The sequence below is a fragment of the Micromys minutus genome (assembly GCF_963924665.1).
Source record: "Micromys minutus genome assembly, chromosome: 12".
NCBI classification, from domain to species: domain Eukaryota; kingdom Metazoa; phylum Chordata; class Mammalia; order Rodentia; family Muridae; genus Micromys; species Micromys minutus.
This window is the reverse complement of record NC_137981.1, coordinates 56,814,446-56,832,537: the sequence shown is the minus strand read 5'-3', so window position 1 is coordinate 56,832,537 and position 18,092 is coordinate 56,814,446. Positions and strand designations below refer to the sequence as shown.

The 18,092-nt window shown below is 49.5% G+C and overlaps 1 protein-coding gene across 3 annotated transcripts; it reads left to right on the top strand.

Annotated features, from left to right (window-relative positions):
- Positions 1-219: 219 nt before the first annotated feature.
- Positions 220-18,092, top strand: CTSB (cathepsin B). 3 transcript variants are annotated; one of them, XM_080925988.1, is made up of 10 exons: positions 220-337; positions 10,543-10,693; positions 11,210-11,295; positions 12,630-12,744; positions 13,384-13,502; positions 15,007-15,092; positions 15,296-15,439; positions 15,876-15,992; positions 16,706-16,834; positions 17,237-18,092. In XM_080925988.1, exons 2-10 carry the CDS (start codon positions 10,568-10,570, stop codon positions 17,326-17,328), a joined length of 1,014 nt encoding a protein of 337 aa, XP_080782114.1. In that variant the 5' UTR covers positions 220-337; positions 10,543-10,567; the 3' UTR covers positions 17,329-18,092. The 3 variants fall into 3 exon arrangements, with proteins under 3 accessions (XP_080782114.1, XP_080782115.1, XP_080782116.1); XM_080925989.1 differs by lacking the exon at positions 220-337 and adding an exon at positions 584-726; XM_080925990.1 differs by lacking the exon at positions 220-337 and adding an exon at positions 713-730.

The following is an 18,092-nucleotide window of genomic DNA, read 5'->3' as shown; positions in this document are numbered from 1 at the left end:
TCCCGCCGGGCCTTCCCGATGAGTGCACGAAGATGTTACGTCTTCCTGGTGCAGGGTACCTGCAGAGGTCCCTGGAGAGCATCTCTGTGAAAGATGGAGAGAGCAGGCAAATCACTGTAGTCTTTTAGGTTTACCAGAGCTGCGCCGGGCGGACTGGGGAGGCGTCTCCGGACGAAGTGGGAGGAGCCGGCGGGGCGGGGGCGCGGCCAGATGTCACGTGACGAATCAGCCCCAGCGGCGGGCGGAGCTGCGCCGGTACTTAGGGGTGCACCGTAGAGGCCAGGAGCGGCTCGGTTCGGCTCGGCGGCTGCAGACCTGAGCTGTCGCGCTGCGCTCGGTGAGTTTGCCCGGGATGCGGTGGCTCCGCGGCGGAAGTCACCTTGGCTGGCGTCGGGGAGCGGGCTAATCGGCGGCGGTGGAGACAGGCGCCTCGCTTGCCCAGGGCGCAGGCGCAGTTCCTCCGTGGTGGTAGATGCTGCGCGCCGTGGCGGATCGCGGTCCTCTGGGTCCACTTCTCCGGCAGTGCTCCGGGCCTTCACCCTTTAGGGCCGAGCTTGGTGACCCCGCAGTTGTCGGCTTCTCTCCAGTGGCCTTGGCGCACTTCAAGGGCGGAGGTGGGGACTAAGGGGCGCTCCGAGGGAGGAGCTTAAAGGGAAGGGCTCGGCTCTGGCCCTCCCAGATCGCCGACTGCGAGGTGCTCAGGACGAGTATCGACCTGCTTTCTGTGTAGGTTTGTGGCTTATTCTAAAGAATCCGCCCCGGGAACTTTTCCACACACGAACCCACGCAGTTCCTGGCACCCTAAAAGACCCGTTCTATTGAAAACAGGAACCTGGTAGTGGGTGGCCGCGGTGGAACCTGCACGAAGAGTTAATCTGAAACAGGAAGAGAAGCAGAGCTTGGGAATAGGGGCTGCAGTACCTTTCTCTGGAGGGGGATAGCCAAGATAAGATGATGGGAATGGGGTGGAGGAGAGGTACTTCCAGGACAGCCTCCTCAGTCAGGGTCCGGCTGGCCTGGAGAGATACCATTCTGAAGGCGGCATGGGGTCTGCACTAGCATGCGGGCCAGGAGATAGGTGAACTGGACTTGGTCCCCTAGGGGCCTGGAGTAAAGGACTAAAGCCCACCCTCACCTTGCCTCCACCTGAACAGATCCCCACACCTGTTTGGGAAGGTGATACATTGTGGGGTTCAAAGGGAAGCTTAACGCCTGCCTTTCAGTGCCTCTGTGAGGGACTGCCGCGGAGGTATGTTCAGTCTCCAGGTTCAGAAGGGTACCATGTGCAGAATGTGTTGGTGCACTCATCCTTCTCAGAAGCCCTTCCGGGAGAATTACTTCCCATAGGCTCTGGCCACAAGGACCTAAAACTCCAGGGCATACCAGAGCCAGGCAATCACAGCGCTTGGAAGGCTGAGGCAGGAGAATCGCTATGCATTGGAAACCAGCCTGGGCTACAGAACAGCAGCCGCATTACAGAGTAAAACAGTTTCACCTCCTAACCCCTCCTTCCTTCCAGAAAAAGACAGGCTTGAAAGAAGGCACCCTGGAGGAAAATGACCTTTGTTCCTTTAAAGCCACGTGACCCAGGCCTACCGAGACTGCTTGGAAGTCGGGATAGGGTGGGGCGGGCCCATGTCTGTGCTTCACCAACCTAGATGTCAGCAGAGGTTTTCAGCATGCTCCTTGATGTTGGCTTAAGTGGGTTCAGGGTAGTCAGGTGGTGGGGTGGTGGAGCTCTTGGCTCCGGGTTGAATCTGTCCCCTGAAGGTGCTGATTCAGCCAGCATTATATGGCACGGGTAAAAACCTTTAGGTATCCGAGTCTTGGGTTGGCCACTGGACTTTTAATGTACTGAGGTAAAGAAAATGTTAGCTGTGCGTGAGGTGGAGCCATATGCAATGGAACTTTAGGAAGTCATAAGGGAAAGCTGGTCAGTGTGGCTGATCTGTGAGGGGGCAGCAGGTGAGGTGTACCAGATGTGTATTGTCTTTATTTAGGTAACAGTTCGTATCCCTGCTCTGGTGTCTCGGAACTCTGCAACAGCTGCCTAAGGAAGGGTGGGAGATTTGTTGCTGTAGTTTGTCTGTCCTGCAAGGAGCTTGGTGGAAGTTTTTTGGGTGGAGTTCTGCCGCAGGCTGAAACTCTGTCTGACGCGCTGATTTCCGACCCAGAGCCTTGTGCACCCTAAGCGTGCCCTCTGCCACCAGACTACCCAGTCAGCTTTAACCAGTCTCCCTCTCTGTCCCTCTCAGTTTTTTTGAGGCAGGTGTTGTCCCGTAGTCTAGACAGGCTGTGAAATGGACAACCCTCCTGAATGCTAGGGTTACAGACCAGACAAGAGCTAATGCTCCTGGTTTGGGATTTTCTTTCTTTCTTTCTTTCTTTCTTTCTTTCTTTCTTTCTTTCTTTCTTTCTTCCTTTCGTTCTTTCTCTCTCTCTCTCTTTTTTTCTTTTTTTGTTCTTTCTCTCTCTCTCTCTCTCTCTCTCTCTCTCTCTCTCTCTCTCTCTCTCTCTCTCTCTCTCTTGAGAACAGGTTTTATCAGTCATTGTGTAGCCCTGGCTAGCCTGGAACTGGTTATGTAAACCAGGATGTTCTAGGCATGGTGGGGTCCACAAACTCAGAGATAAACCTGCCTCTGCTCCCCAGTGCGTGGGCCACCTAGTAGTCATTTCATTTTTAGCTTCAAGCCTGAATACCCCTTTTGAGGCCTCCCATGCTTAGGTTTGGGATAGAAGTGGGTGGATCTCTTCTGGTTGGAGTAAGTTCGGCTCCTGGACTTCGGCAGCTATTCCTTCCCTTATTCTTACCTACTTGAATACAATGTATCAATCTATAAGTATTGTTCTATGTAGCTTAATTATACTATTGTCCTGTTCACTCAGTGTATGAGATTTGTTGATGTTACCAGCAGATTTAATAATATTAATTTGTTGGGGACAGGTGGCATTGTGACAGGGGTTTCAACTCAAACTCACCACATAGCGCAACATGGCTTTGAACTTCTGATCTTCCTGCCTACCTCCCAAGTGTTGAGGGTGCACCCTCAGGCCCAGGGAATTTAGTTTATTAGTCTTTGTCTTCATTTATTTGAGACCGGGCTTTTCTATGTAGTCCTGGCTGCACTGGAACTCACTACGTAAACCAGGGTGGCTTTGAGCTCACAGAGATTTGCCTTCCGTCTCCCTCCTGAGTGCTGGGATTAAAGGCATGTGCCACCACGTAGGTAGTTTATTGGTCTGGAATATGTTGACCCAAGAGACTGTTAGAACGCCTACTTTTATTTCTTTCACTTACAGTGACACAGAAAATCCTTTTGGGCAAAGCAGAGGTAGCATGAATTACTGCTGGACATGCGACCCACACATCTGCCAGATAGTGATGCTGTCCACTCGCCTCTGTGGTCCTGCCACCCTCCTGCAGTTCAGGAGCCCCGTTTCTGTATACTAACATTAACTCTTACCTGACCCTACTTGTCAGTGCGGTGGGTTTCAGGTGCCTTCACTGCTGTGAGTAGAAAGTTAAGTTGTAATTCCTTGTGAAAGGATAACCTTGATCAGTGAAGCTCTCCCTGCTTCTCTCACTGATAACACTTGTGCTAGAGTTCAGTTGTTTGGGATTTTTTTTTTTTTTTTTTTTTTTTTTGTTTCTCCGCTGTTCTCTCTCAGTCCTGGAACTTCCTCTGTAGACAAGGCTGACCTTGAATTCACTAAGATTCACCTGCCTTTGCCTCCAGAGTGCTGGGATTAAAGGTTTGTGCCACCACCACCCAGTTTTGTTTTGTTTTTTTTGCTGTTGTTGTTTTTGTTTTTTGTTTTTTTAATGTTAGGATTTTGCTTAGCGGGGTAGTGAACTACTTTAAGTCTAGTACTCTTTGAGTTCAAGGCCAGCCAGCTTGGGCTATCTAACAGATTCTAGGTTAACCAGGGCTACGAGTTTGGGTTTAGGTTTGGGGTTTAGTTTTTGAGACAGGATCTCATATAGCCCAGGTTTGCTTCAGACTTGATACGTGGCCAAGGATGATCTTGAACTCAAGATTCTTCCTGCCTGTGCCTTTAAAGTGCCTAGCTTAAGAGTATGTGCCACACACAACTGTCTGGGTTCCTAAGGTCATAAACCTGGGTACCCAAACTTAGGTGCAATTGAATGTAGTTTCTAAATATTTTTGTGTGCCTGTGTGTTAGTTTTGTGTGTAGCAGGGAACGTTGGGAATCTTCCACAATTGTTCTCTCCTTCCTGGGGAAGAGCTTAAGGCTTTGGTTAGTCTGGCCAGCCAGCTTGCCCCAGGAATCTCTCTCTGACTCCCAACTCCCGGGACTACCTTCTCCACTGGACCATCTCCTCCAAGCCCTAGTTTCTAATTTTTAAGATTCAGGAGGCCCGAGACACTGGGAGACCTTAGGGCAAAGTGAAGTCCTTTGTAAGTCTGACATGGTCACAGTCACTTAGGTAACTGTGGAATTCGACCTCCTGGATGGTGATTGGACCTTCTCAGGTATGGCCATTCAGGGCCTGTCCATGCTCATGTCTGGGTTTCCCTTGCCTGTGAGATAGAAGCCTTCTGCGAGACTCTTTCCAGAACTGGTGTTTATAAAAGCTCAGTGCTGGGAAAGAGCTCTGGTCTGTGATCTCAGCTGTTAGCCTGTTTTGATTGGGTCAGTAACAGTAGACTGGTCAAGACCCTGTTCTTCTCTAGCCGGCAGGGTGAGAGAGAATAAGGCTGATAAATGCTGAGTCAGTATCCACAGAGCACCACAGAACTTAATACTCTGCTGTGAGGTCAGAGTGGATGCCCTCTGACCCTTTGGCTCTCTGGCCTGCTGATCTGGCCCAAGCAGGTGATGTTCACCCACAGGAGTCCCATGTCCTCCCAATTTGCATAAAGAGCTTGCCAGCTTGTGCCAGTCAAGGGTATATCAAACCATATCAGAATTGAAGTAGCCTGTCATTCTCAGCACGATCCCCTCTGGGTCTGGGGATTTGCTGTGTTTCCGTATCAAATAGTGGAATAGACATCAGCATATAAAGCTTTATTAAAAATAGTGTAATGGTCATACTTTTTTACACCAAATAGGACATGATTAGGGAGAGGATGTGTTTTGAGACACAGTCTTATATTTCAGGCTGGCCTCAAGTTCACAGTGTAGCCAAGGCTGGCATTTGAACTCTATCCTGCCTCTTCATGAGGTGTTATAGGCATATACCACTTACGATGTCTGCTTTAATGTGGTGCCTGAGACTGAACCCAGGACTCTAGGCAAGCATGCCAACTGAAGTACTTCCTTGGTCTCAAACTGGGACGCTTTTTAAGACAAAGGTGATTGTCTTCTCAGGGAGGATTAGGGTTGTCTGCACATAGAGGACTATAGAGTCAGTCAGCAGTGACTGGAGGCTGTACCTGGTGCCTCTGCCTGCTGGTGGTTTCCCCCAAGCCTGGTACAGGGAGGCACTTTCCCAAAAGGTAACTCTGTTTACCATTTCTGGGATTCTTGAGGGGGCCCCAGGAAAGGAGAAGGTACCCGGCTCACAGACAAAAAGCTTGCAGCTTAATTTAGCCTGCAATCGAATTAGGGAGCAAGTAGAGAAGCATAAAACACTAATCTTATTTTACATCTCAAGGTCTTTCAAAGTCTTGTGCTGTGTATATTTTAGGAGCAGACCTGGGGAATATACTACCCCCTGCATCTTGGGAGCATCTCTGCAGGTCTTAGTCAGATTGTCTTGTTTCCTACTAGCAATTGTTTGGTTTTTTTTTCCCCCTCTTAAATAAGGCCCTGTCCTAGTTAGGGTTAAATTTGCTATGATAAAACACCATGACCAAAAGCAAGTTAGGAAGGGAAGGGTTTATTTGGCTTACATTGCACATCAGTGAAAGAAGTCAGGACAGGAACTCAAACAGGGCAGGATCCTGGGGGAAGGAGCTGATGCGATAGGGTTGGGGGTGCTTCTTACTGACTTGCTCAGCCCTCTTAGAGAACCCGGGATCGCCAGCCCAAGGGTGGCCCTGCCCACAGTCAGGTCTTCTGGAGGCATTTCTCAATTGAGCAGGTTAGTGCTCTGCCATTGAATCGCATGTCTAGCCGCCTCCTCCAGACGTGTCCTCGGTAGATGGATGGTGGCTCTGGGCAGCCCCAAGCTGTTCTTTAGGATCACCATGAACCAATCACACAGTTTTAGGGGAACCCACATCAGGGCTATGATTCAGACTTAGCAAGAGGGGGCGTCTCTGGCCTCCTTCAGGTCTGCTCTGCACACCTTTGAGATTAGTGTGTCTGCCTCTGCTACAGCTATCCCAGCGTTGGGAGCAACTGGGCAAACCAGTTAAAAGGAAATGAAGTTCCCACTGTCTTATTCTGTGGGTGGACTAAAGTGGTTAATACTTGAGGAATAGGTGCCCATAATGACAGGCTAAGCTTAGACAAGTTTGTTTTTATGGAAGAAAAGCTCATAAAGTACAACATCAAGGTCCTAGCCAGTCTTCCCATCCTTGTCCCAACGCCCTACAGCCCCGCGTACCACAGGGAGAGATATGAAGACTGCTGTGTGTGCTTGTGTGTGCGCGCACGCGCACGCACTGTTGATCCAATCACCAGTGCACTGGCCATTCTGGCCATGTGACAGTGACACTGAGACACTGGTTGCTACAAAGGTTTGAAGAGGAAGGGGTAGTGGAACCCAGGACCAGCCAGCTTGAGCTAGAAATAAATGGTGCCCACAACTGCCCTCTACTTGTGCATCTGGAAGAGGAGGCTGGCTAGCTCTAAATGTACATGTGTGTTCCAGCCCCCTCTTTGGTGAAATAACACTTTCTGCTAACTAAAATGAAAATCATAGAGTTGGGAAATACAAGGCATTGCTTGCTAAACTAGGGGAAGTGAAAGCTCATGGCTATTTAAGGCAAATGCATGGGACCCATGACAGGTTGACTGGTTTATGGCCAAGCTTAGCTTGTTTGTCACTCTTGGCTGTGTCACCAAAGCCCTTGTGTGCGTTATGTCTGGGAAGACTGGCGTCTTTAGGGAATCGGCTATTGGTGCCCTAGGTAGGGACAGCAAGCTTCCTACACTCCAATCTCAGAACTCAAGCCTTTGGTCAGGGTTTGTGGATTTTACTGAGGGTGGAAGCTTGTTTCAACTCAGAGTCCTCCCAAGTGGAGGCTTCCAGAGGGGGTTTGGATCACATGGAATTAAGCCCTCACAAGCTGAAAGATGGGGTTTAGGAGGAGAGGGGCCGAGCCTTCTCTAGCTAACAGCTTTCTTGGTGTGTCCACTGGTGCAGGGTTTCCCTGTCCTCTGTTCTCCATATCACCTGGAAACATGGTGCTTGTCACCACCTCAGAGAAGGGCAAGTGGGATACCAAGATCTGGATGTTGGTGCCCAGTCTCCGGTAGAGCCTGGCCTCATTTATGCAGCCACAGTGGCTGGTGGCCAAGTGAGTCTCATCCCAGCCTCCTAAAGGAGGAGTGGAGAATCTCGGTAATTGAAGGTGAAGTCTCTCCCCGTCCCCCGGGGTTCATCTTGGTATGAGTAGGTTTAGACATTGGGCAGAGATTGCTGAGCTCCTGAAGCCCCAGTACCTAGGTTTGTAGCTACACAGAACCCTGGTGATGGGGAGAATAAAGTCCAGGGGTCAGGGATAGGCTGCAGAACCCATGGAAACCAACTTCCTGTGAAGCGACCTGCAGCTGCAGTGGCTGGGGTCTGTGGGCTACATACAGAACCTGGGAACCCTGTGGTTGACCACAGCAGAAAGGAAAGACATCTTGTTTAAAATGTTACTATGGAAAAGAACCTTTCTACTCTGCTTATATGTAACAGCTCAACAGATGCCAAGTCCCCATGGGGCATCTTGGGACATTCTTCTCTGTGCTGTATGTTGTGAACCCAAGGGTGTCAGTCCTTCAACATAGGAGATCCTGACATATTTATCAGCCCCTTCGTCTAGACTCCCACCCTAGGGAGTGGGTACTCAGGGTTTCTGCATCAGTGCCTGGGAGGAATTGTTTTTTTGGACTTGGGAAGATGACTTAGCTTAAGGATAGTCTGTACAGGATCTGGGTTTGTTTCCTGAGAACCCAAGTGGCCCTGGAACCCATGTTAAAAAGCCAGGCATGCTGGTGCGCTTGGTGATTGCAGCACTGGGGAAGTCAAGACTGGCTTTACTGGGTAGCCAGCCCTGCCTATTTGGTAAGGTTCTGACCTTGTTTGGGAACAAGCTGGATGACTGGATGACACCTGAACAGTCCTATCTGTGGTAGCCCTGGTCTCCAGATGTACACACACACTGTGCATGCACACGTTTAAACATGCATGTACACAGACACTCGCAGAAAAGTTAAGATCCAAGTACAAGCCAGAGAGTGCTGCTGAAAAGGAGAAAGGAGACAAAATGATCTAACAGTATGTTTGGAGGCCATGTGGTGGCTGACACATAGTCATGTGAGACAGTGTCCCACGAGTCACTGGAAACAACAGGAAATGTGCTGGAGAGAAAACCCGGAAGGAGGAAGCCTTAGTGGTGGCAGGAGATGATGGGGAACCCATGCAAGGGCCATTTTTCAAAGGTCTTGTTCTGCGTGGCTGTGATTCTTTAACAGTGGATCCCTTGGTAGGTGTGCTGGGGTACACTTGCAGTAACAGCCTTCAAAAGGCAGAAACCTGAAGGTCACTAAGTTCAAGGTTGGCTTGGTTTACGTAGCAAGTTCCAGGCCACTTGGGGCAATACCCAAGGCCCAGCCTTAGAGCAGTGGGGTGAACATGTATGTTTAAAGGTTTGCATATTATATGTGTGGCAGTGACAAGTCACCATATCCATTTCCCATTGTGGTCTTCCTGCATTCTGATGTGAGAGTCTCAGGCATGCTAAACCCTGATCTCGTTTGATCGAAGGCACAAAGCCTTTTTAATGGGAGCTGGGTTTTTTTTTTTTTTTTTTTTTTTTTCCTCCATATATCTGGCTCACTGTAAGCCAGTTTTCTCCTTCATGAAGCAAGGGATCATTTGGGAAACACCTTTTCCTGCAGAGCCGTCTCACTGGCATAAGACTTCTAATTTTAATGTGATGCCTAAAGGGTTACGATTTATGCCAGCTTCAGGCTTTCTAGGGAGTTAGTTTTGTTTGGGACTTTTTACTTGTTTCATTCTGTGAATCACAGTGTAGCCAAGGCTAGCTCCCTAGGCCTCAGCCTCCTGAGCCCTAGGATGACAAGCATGCCTCATAAGCAGCTCAGGCTTGTTTCTGAAGTCTGTCTGCCTTCTGTGGAGCACTTTTGTTTGGGGGAGCCAGGTGTGCAGAGTTGGCCTCTCCTTGTTTCCCAGGACGGGCAGCCAGCTGTGTAAGCAATCTGAAGGAGTGTCACTTCCTCTTTCCCTGGCCCACACACACTTCCCACACCCAAGTGAGTTTTGAGTGGCCTGACTTTTTTTTTTTTTTTTAGTGAACTTTTCTGAGTTCGTTTTATTTAAATGAACTTTACAGTTACCAGGCATTTTATAACATATTGTGAAGTTGTTCCAGAAGGCCTTCAGTACAGTTTCATGTCTGTGATCCAGCACTCAGGCAGGAGAAGTGTGTTCCAGTGTCCTTTCGACCTTTGACCTTAATAGAGTATTCCCTCCTGTATGCCCTAGAGTCAGGGCAGGGTCCCAGCCTACCCACACTTACTGCTGCTCCCACCAGGTTCAAAACACATGTCAGCATTCAGGAAAGGCCCAGCCTTTATTAGCTACTTGCTCAAGAGGATGACTCAGGGGTTGAGCTGGAAGTGATTGGTCTCCTGATTCTTGAGTCAGTTCACAAGGTCTAAGGGCCAAGGTATTGATGTAATAGTTTTCCTTCTCAGGAGCCGGAGGCAAAGCCCTTGAGTGACAGGAAAAACCAGAGGGGCTTCTGGGAGCCTGGTAGCCCTGGTCCATCCAGTCCACGTGGTTCCTTAGTTACCAGCAACTGACATTGACCTGGCTTAAATGAGCCAAGAGTGGGACTCAGCTGGGAGATAGCTTAGGCCTAAAGTGGAAGGAAAGAATCAGCTCCCAGGATGTGTGTCCTCCAACCTGCACACAATCACACATACACACAAACAAAATGAATGTAAAATGTCGTTTTACATGTCTTTAAGTGAGGCATTTTTAAAGTTTCCTTATCCACCGACTCTCGTTAGGACTCACATAGATTGATGGTTTGGGGTTTTTTGTTTGTTAATTAATTTTACGTATTTACTTTATATCCTGCTCACTGGCCCCCTCCCAGCCACCTCCCCACAATCCTGTTTTTTCGTTTTTTGAGGCAGGTTGTGGCTACATGGCCCAGGCTGATCTCTGCCTTAATACCTAGGACTTATATTATACTACATTTAGCTTAAAGCTAACTCTTCTTCTAGGACGCCGGTTCATCAGGTACATACAGTTTAAAAACAGGCAGGAGACAGATATTGTGTGTGATATCGGCTCCTATCCAGCTGGAGTTCACATAAAGGCAGCAGGAGGCTTCAGCAGGACCTGTGTGTGGAAATCAATTTGATGCCACCTATATCCTTTTTTAGGTGAGTGCAGGACCCCGCTTCCAGGATGTGGTGGTCCGTGATCCCCCTCTCTTGCCTGCTGGCACTGACCAGTGCCCATGACAAGCCTTCCTTCCACCCACTGTCGGATGATCTGATTAACTATATCAACAAACAGAATACAACATGGCAGGTAAGCTGTGCTGCTGTTTCCTGTCTGTCGTCTGTCTGTCCGTCCGTCCGTCTTCATGGGTCCCTGCTCTGGGGCACCATGTGCACATTGCTTCTGAAGTGACTAACTGGATGGAGAGAATCCTTTTCTGGAAGTTGAAGCTCATGGACCACACCACCTTCCTCTCTGATCTCCATGTTGTGTGCATGGGAGTACACACACATGTGAATCCTGTAAATGGGGGTGTGTGGAGGAATAACTGAGCTTCAGAACGAGGTGGACCCTGGGAAAGCTCCTATGGAAGGTGTGGAGGTCCCTTACTACTTCCTGCCATCATTTCTCCAGGTGTGGAGCAGGTCTCCCTCGAACAACTGAAAGCAAATTAGAGAAAGACTCTGTGGTCTGAGAACTGTGCTCTGACCCTGAATCACTGCCTGTTCTCCCAGCTCCCTGAGTTGGACAGGACCCCTGCTCTAACCATCCCATTGTGGGAAACCCCTTAGTGGGTAGATGACTGTCATGGTGTAACTCTTCCAGGCTGGGCGCAACTTCTACAATGTTGACGTAAGCTATCTGAAGAAGCTGTGTGGTACTATCCTGGGTGGACCCAAACTGCCGGAAAGGTGAGGGGCACAGCGGAGTGGACACTGCTCTTACATACTGACCTGTGAACAGTGGTGCTGGGGTTGGGGTGTAGGGAGAGGTACAGGAAGCCCTCTCTGGGTTACCTAGATGTATTCTTCAGTCTCAAATGCTGAATTTGCTACCTGGTCTCCAAGGTGTCGCATCCTATGTGAGGTCCCAGACTTGGTAGTTAAGGATGGGCTATGCTCAGCTCTGAATAATTCAAGGAGAGTCCATAGAAGTTATTGTTAATAATTTATTTTTCTGGAAAACTGCAATGGACATTTTTATGCAGAGGTTGTTCTTAGCAAGGATTCGGGATGGACATCTGAGAATGGCTATGATGTTGTCTAAGTCCATTCAGGCTTCGGGCAAGGTACGGTTTAATATTTTAGAAATTCCAAGGAAGAAAGGTGGGAGAAGTAAGTCTGCTTTAGAATCAGGGCAGAGTACATACAGGAGCAAAGGCCACACTGTGGGTCTCTCCTGATAACAGCCACAGACACACTGTGCCCTGAGGGGTTTCCTGTGGTCTTGAACTCATGACCTTCCTGCTGGACATGCCCTTTACATCCAGCCCCCATACCAACCCTGGACAACCTCTACAAGGGCTGGAGAGATGGCTTAGTGGTTAGGAGCACTTGTTGCTCTTGCAGAGAATCTGGGTTCAATTCCTAGTACCTATATAGTGGCTCAAATCCACCCATAACTCCAGTTCCAGGGGAACTGATACCTTCTGAGGGCACCAGACACATGTGTAATGCAATCACATACATGCAGGCAAAGCACCAAACCAAAAAATGACAAAACCAAAAACCCACTCGTACCGTAAGTAAATAAATCTAAGAGATGCTTTTAAATCACAGATGCTTTCTCTTGCATATCCACTACACCAACCTAAATAAACCTGAAGAATTAATGTTATTTCAAGTTGTTTGAATGAGATGCACTGTGATTTTGACATTCACTAAAGAGTTGGTCAAGGTAGGAGGATGAAGAGTTCCAGGCTAGCCTGGGCTATGTAGCCAGACCCTACCTTTGAAAGGGGGGGGGGGGGGGAAGAGGGAGGGAGGGAGAAAAAGGAAGAAAGGAAAGAGGGCAAAAAACCCCATACCTGTACCCCATGGGCTGGACAGTTGAAAAGTTTCCATCATGTGAGCATAGAGCAAGCGCACGCCTGCTGAGTCACAACAGTGGGAAGTGGGAAACGAGACCTCCTGCCTGTGTCTTGCCACTTACTTCTCTGGGAGATACAGCCCAGGCTGGGGACAGCCACTGAGTCTTTCAGAGGAGAGAGTGAACTGTAGCTTGCAACAGTCCTTCTTTTGCCCAGGGTTGGGTTCGGTGAGGACATAAACCTACCTGAAAACTTTGACGCACGGCAACAGTGGCCCAACTGTCCGACCATCCGTGAGATTAGAGACCAGGGGTCCTGCGGCTCTTGTTGGGTAAGACCCTGCTGGTGGGGAGGGCTCCTGGAAGAAGACTGGTTGGGGTGTGATTGGCATATCGAGGGAGGGACCAGGCTAGTGAGGAAGTGTTTGCGGTCAGTTTCTTCCCATCACTGTGGTTTATGATCCTCCTGGTCGGGACCTACTGCAAGGCTGGAGGGGCTGATGGCAGGTGTGGGTCTTGTTTGTCTAGGTCTGTGTACACAGGCTGTGAAGGTGCCTTCCCTTAGTACCCTCAGCACAAGGCAGCTGACCCAACAGAGCTTCACGAGTGTCCCGTGTCTGTCAGCAAGCTGATTTCTGAATTCTGGCAAAACACACCGGACAGAAAGCAGAACCCTCTTCACTAAGCATATAGTTCAGTGCATTAACCACGCTCCCTGTGTCGGGTGGCCATCTCTGGCCCGTCTACACAGGCCTTCATCTCCCCGAATGAACCAGCTCAGTTATACTGACTCGTGGCCCTCCCATGCCCATGCTGCCTCCACGTGAGCAAACTCCTCAAGGCAGAGGGCCCTTTAGTCTCTTTAATGCTAAGTGGGAACCCAGGGGACACTCCTGATATTGAAAGGGTCTAGCCACTCAAGCTCCAGGCGAGACGGGCTCCTTACCAGGCAGGACTTAACATTACCACAGGCATTTGGGGCATCGGAAGCCATGTCTGACCGAATCTGCATTCACACCAATGGCCGAGTCAATGTGGAGGTGTCTGCTGAGGACCTGCTCACTTGCTGTGGTATCCAGTGTGGGGATGGGTAAGTGTTGGGCACCTATTCCTTGAGACCCTAACCCCTTCCTCCTCTGTGCCGAGTAACTCGGGGTCCCAGGGAGGGAAAAGCTGTTCTGTAGGAAGTGGGTCTGCAGGCCGGCTGTTGTAGCTGCTACTGTTGAGCTTCGTGTAGCCAGACTTGCCTCCACTCGGTGGGGATAGAGTCCTGGCAGAACACCGCCTCCAAAAGTTGTGCTTGCTTTCTGTTCCCTGTCTGGCTTTTGTCCTCAATTGTCCCTTATTTCCCTCACCTCCAACCCGCTGCTCAGGGAAACATACTGGTCTGTTCTAAGGATGGCAGACTCCAGATGGAGGGTGGGTTTATTGTCCCAGAAACTCAGTTTGTAACTCAGGTGTTTGGCCCTTATTCTATAACAGTGGCGCAGGTTAGACATTTCTGCTAGGCCTCAGCCCAGTCATCTAGGAGCAGCAGGAAGAAGAGAGAAAGGACAATGCCCAGCTCTCACCAGGCAGAGCCTCACACTTTTCTATTCTGCCTGATGCTTTGGAGCTGCAAGGGATACCACACTTTGTTATGCAAGGGGCTCTCCTAAGCACATCCCCCAAACCAGAGGCACATTGACTGTGGCAGTGAAAGCAACATGAATCATCTTTTCTTTGTGATTTAAGGCACAGAAGAGTCATTCTTACCATAGATCTCAGCAACCTCAGTGTATGTTTTTTTTTCTCATTAAGTTCAGAACTTGTGCCTTTTCACAGCTTCCGTTTGACATGTTGGAGCTGCTAGCATCTCTGATCTTTCGATTGGCCCTCAACGATGACTTGAACCCATGCTGCAAAGTTACAGCTGTGGATTCTATAGCCTCTTGGTTGACTAGAGAGAGTATCGTATACAGTATGCGGCATGGATGCTTTTCATAGAGATGCTTTATGATCTGTACTGAATGGACCAGGGAGTGTGAGGTTTCACCACGCTGCTCACTCAGGACAGTGTGCAGTTTAAAACTGGGTTAATTCTGGAATTTTCCACTTCACATGATTGGACCTTAGTTGATGGTATGACTAAAACTGGAAATCAGACTAGCCTGGGCCTGGTGCTTCACACCTTTAGTCTCAGCACTTGGGACAGGAAGATCTGTTTTATCTACATGTAAGTTCTAGGACGGTCAGGTCTACATAGAGAGACCCTGCCTCAAAAAGAAAAAAAGAATGAAAACAATAAGAAAGTGGGGGTTGGGGTGCTACTACTCCAGGGAATTATGCAGTTGAGAACCACTGTTCCAGAAAGGAGGGGAGTGTTGAAACTCAGTTTGATGTAGACATGAAAAACAGTCCTTGTGGCCTTGTGAACAGAGATGGAGTTGAGTCCCTGGTAGGGTACCAGTGGAGAGAGGGTGACTTGGGATGTTCGACTGTGGAGGATTCATATAAGGACAGTGTATTCCCAGGGGGACCTTGGCATTTGTACTGTGCAGTGATTCGTGGGAACAGCTGGGACTATCTGACCATTGACAAAAGCTCCTTTTCAGCTGTAATGGTGGATATCCCTCTGGAGCATGGAACTTCTGGACGAAAAAAGGCCTGGTTTCTGGTGGACTCTACAATTCTCATGTAGGTGAGTGTTTGCCCACAACTCCCTTCTCTCAGGTGCATTTCATAGGCAAGTGTTTGTGGCTTCCTTTTCTGTGGTGAGGGGAAGGTCAAAGGTAGAGGGCCATCTGATGGAGAGCTGCCCCCCAAGACGTAGAGCTGGTCTGGCCTGGGGGCCTCACAGTGGGGGTTGCAGACTGATAGCATCTTGTCCCCTCCATATCTTAGGCTGCTTACCATACACCATCCCTCCCTGTGAGCACCACGTCAATGGCTCCCGTCCTCCGTGCACCGGAGAAGGAGATACTCCCAGGTGCAGCAAGAGCTGCGAGGCTGGCTACTCTCCATCCTACAAGGAAGACAAGCACTATGGTAAGCTGGGGCCTGCTGAAGGAAGAGGCCAACATTGAGTGTTAAGAATCCAGAGCCGGGTGGTGGGACACACCTTTAATCCTAACATTTGGGAGGCATGGGCAGGTGGTGTTCTGAGTTCAAGTCCAGACTGGTCTACAGAGACTTCCAAGACAGTCAGGGGTACACAAACAAAACAAAACAAAACAAAACAAAACGCAAGAAGGGATCTGGCTCACTGAACAGAGATGTACACTACGTATCTGGTCTTGTCTCAGCCCACTGGAGCTTCAAGGGACTGGGCAGATGATTGTTGTGCAAGGGGTTAGAACCTGGTTTTAAACCTTGGGGTACTCTTAGCCACTTCTCTTATCTAGGGAAGCCTTCCTTGACTTCTTCTGGAGGCAGGAGGGGCTAGAGGCACTTCCTTCTCTCACCAGCTTTGTTCCTTCTGCAGGGTATACTTCCTACAGTGTGTCTGAAAATGAGAAGGAAATCATGGCGGAAATCTACAAAAATGGCCCAGTGGAGGGTGCCTTCACTGTGTTCTCTGACTTCTTGACTTACAAATCAGGTACTCCAGCAGCAGCTGACTCCACACACACACACACACACACACACACACACACACAATCTCCTAATACCATGCATACCCCTGGTCATAGAACCTGTCCTACTGCTGTGGAGAGACACTCCTTTTCTTACTCCCTGTTCTGATGCTTTAAAAAAAAGCATTTAATTTGGACTGGCTTACAGCTTCAGAGGGTTAGTCCACTGTCATGGCAAGGAGTGGCTCCCCAGACATGCTGGATGGAGGAGCAGTAGCTGAGAACTACATCTTGACGCACAGGTGTGTGTGTGTGTGTGTGTGTGTGTGTGTGTGTGTGTGTGTGTGTGTGTGTGTATGTGTATGGGGGGTGAGACAGATGGAGGCATACCCACCCCCTGTGACACACAAGGCAACTTTCCCTAATTCTGATACTTGTAATCCTTCCATATGGTGCCATTCTCTGGTATCAAATCATGTAGACATGAGCCTGTGGGGGCCATTCTTTTTCAACTACACATCGAAGCTCTCTAATAGACTGTGGGTTTGTTGGTGCTAGAGACCCAACCCAGGGCTTTGTCGTGCCAGCAAGTGCTCATCTTGAGCCTTCTACAGATTTCTGTGTAGGAGACCAGTTGGTTCCTGTCAGCCTATTACTTCTGACTGGGTGGCTAGTTGTCTTGGAGATTTGTGGGCAGGCGTGACCCGTGTTCAGTCACAACTGCCTTTTTCTTTCTCAGGCGTATACAAGCATGAAACTGGTGACATGATGGGTGGCCATGCCATCCGAATCCTGGGCTGGGGAGTAGAGGATGGAGTTCCCTACTGGCTGGCAGCCAACTCCTGGAATGTTGACTGGGGTGATAACGGTGAGTGGCAGTCCCCTTCCTCAGGCGACGTAAGCAGCTATGGGCCAGAGCATTATAGCCCGCCTTCCACTACCTAAGTGTTGGATCCGGAACCATTTCTGAGCCGCAGAGCTCCACGTGGTTTTGTATACAGTTCCCATTGCAACAGCAGAATGGGAACTGAGGGATGTTCTCATGATGCTGGACTTCAGGCAGCTCACCCCAAGGTCTGGATGAATTCAGCAAGGGTCAGGCACTGGGCAGTGACTGTAATCCCTTTGCTCCTCAGCACTGAGGATGCTGAGGCTAAGGATGGAGTGCGTGGCCTGCCTGGGCTAGAGTGGGGCATTATATGAAAATAAGGGTTAGAGCAAACTCAGAGCATAATTTGAAAGCACCTTTTTTTTTTTTTTTCCATCCCAGGCTTCTTTAAAATCCTCAGAGGAGAGAACCACTGTGGGATCGAATCAGAAATCGTGGCTGGAATCCCACGCACTGACCAGTATCTGCTGTGACTCGATTGTCCAGTCCTTAGGGGCTTTTTCCAAAAATTAGCAACCCAGGCAGAGAGTGAGGCAGACAGAAGAGCCTTTGAGTTCATCTAACATGCATGAAGCCTTCAGCAAGGCTGGGGCGACTGGACCAGAGCTGCCTGCCACCATCAGAGCTGCCCTCCAAGTCCTTTCCCAGCTCCCTTCCAGCTATCCCATGAGTGATCGCAGCCTGCATTCTAACCTCTCCCTAGACTAGTGCTGTTTGTAGTGTCTGCTGCTGTGGTTCTGCTCGCCCTCCCTCCCATCCCTGTCCCAGCATCCCCAGACCCAAGGGCTTTGGCTGCAGGATTCCCAAAAGATTGAACACCGGCTCCACGGTGGCACCATCAGCTGCACCTTGAAGCTAGGCACTTGTAGGTCTGTGGCAGGCACTGATGGCCCAGTGCAGTTCTCTGGAGAAAGCTCCCTTTCCCCAAGGCATTGGTAATGTCCTCAGCTGATGCTTTTCCAGTAGGACTTTACTTTTTGTGTCCCTCAGCTGAGTAGAAGGAGCTACACTGGTTTTGCAGACCATCTCCGATTGTATGGCTTAAAACGAGCTGCGTGGTCACAGTGACAGGCACAATGAAACTAGTCCGGGAAAAAAACTGCTTTTTGTTGTAGTTACCACTTAACCCTGTCGGTTTCACAGAGAATGACTGTGCCAATAAAACCAGTTCTCCCTCTGCTTGACATTGGCTCTCATGGCCTTCTGTAGGCAGGGTGAATGGTTGTTACATTTTCAA

Coding starts and splice junctions, on each gene's coding strand:
- CTSB (XM_080925988.1), top strand. CDS start 10,568: ATGTGGTGGTCCGTGATCCCCCTCTCTTGCCTGCTGGCACTGACCAGT. Junction 10,694..11,209: donor AACAGAATACAACATGGCAG/GTAAGCTGTGCT, acceptor TAACTCTTCCAG/GCTGGGCGCAACTTCTACAA. Junction 11,296..12,629: donor GGACCCAAACTGCCGGAAAG/GTGAGGGGCACA, acceptor TCTTTTGCCCAG/GGTTGGGTTCGGTGAGGACA.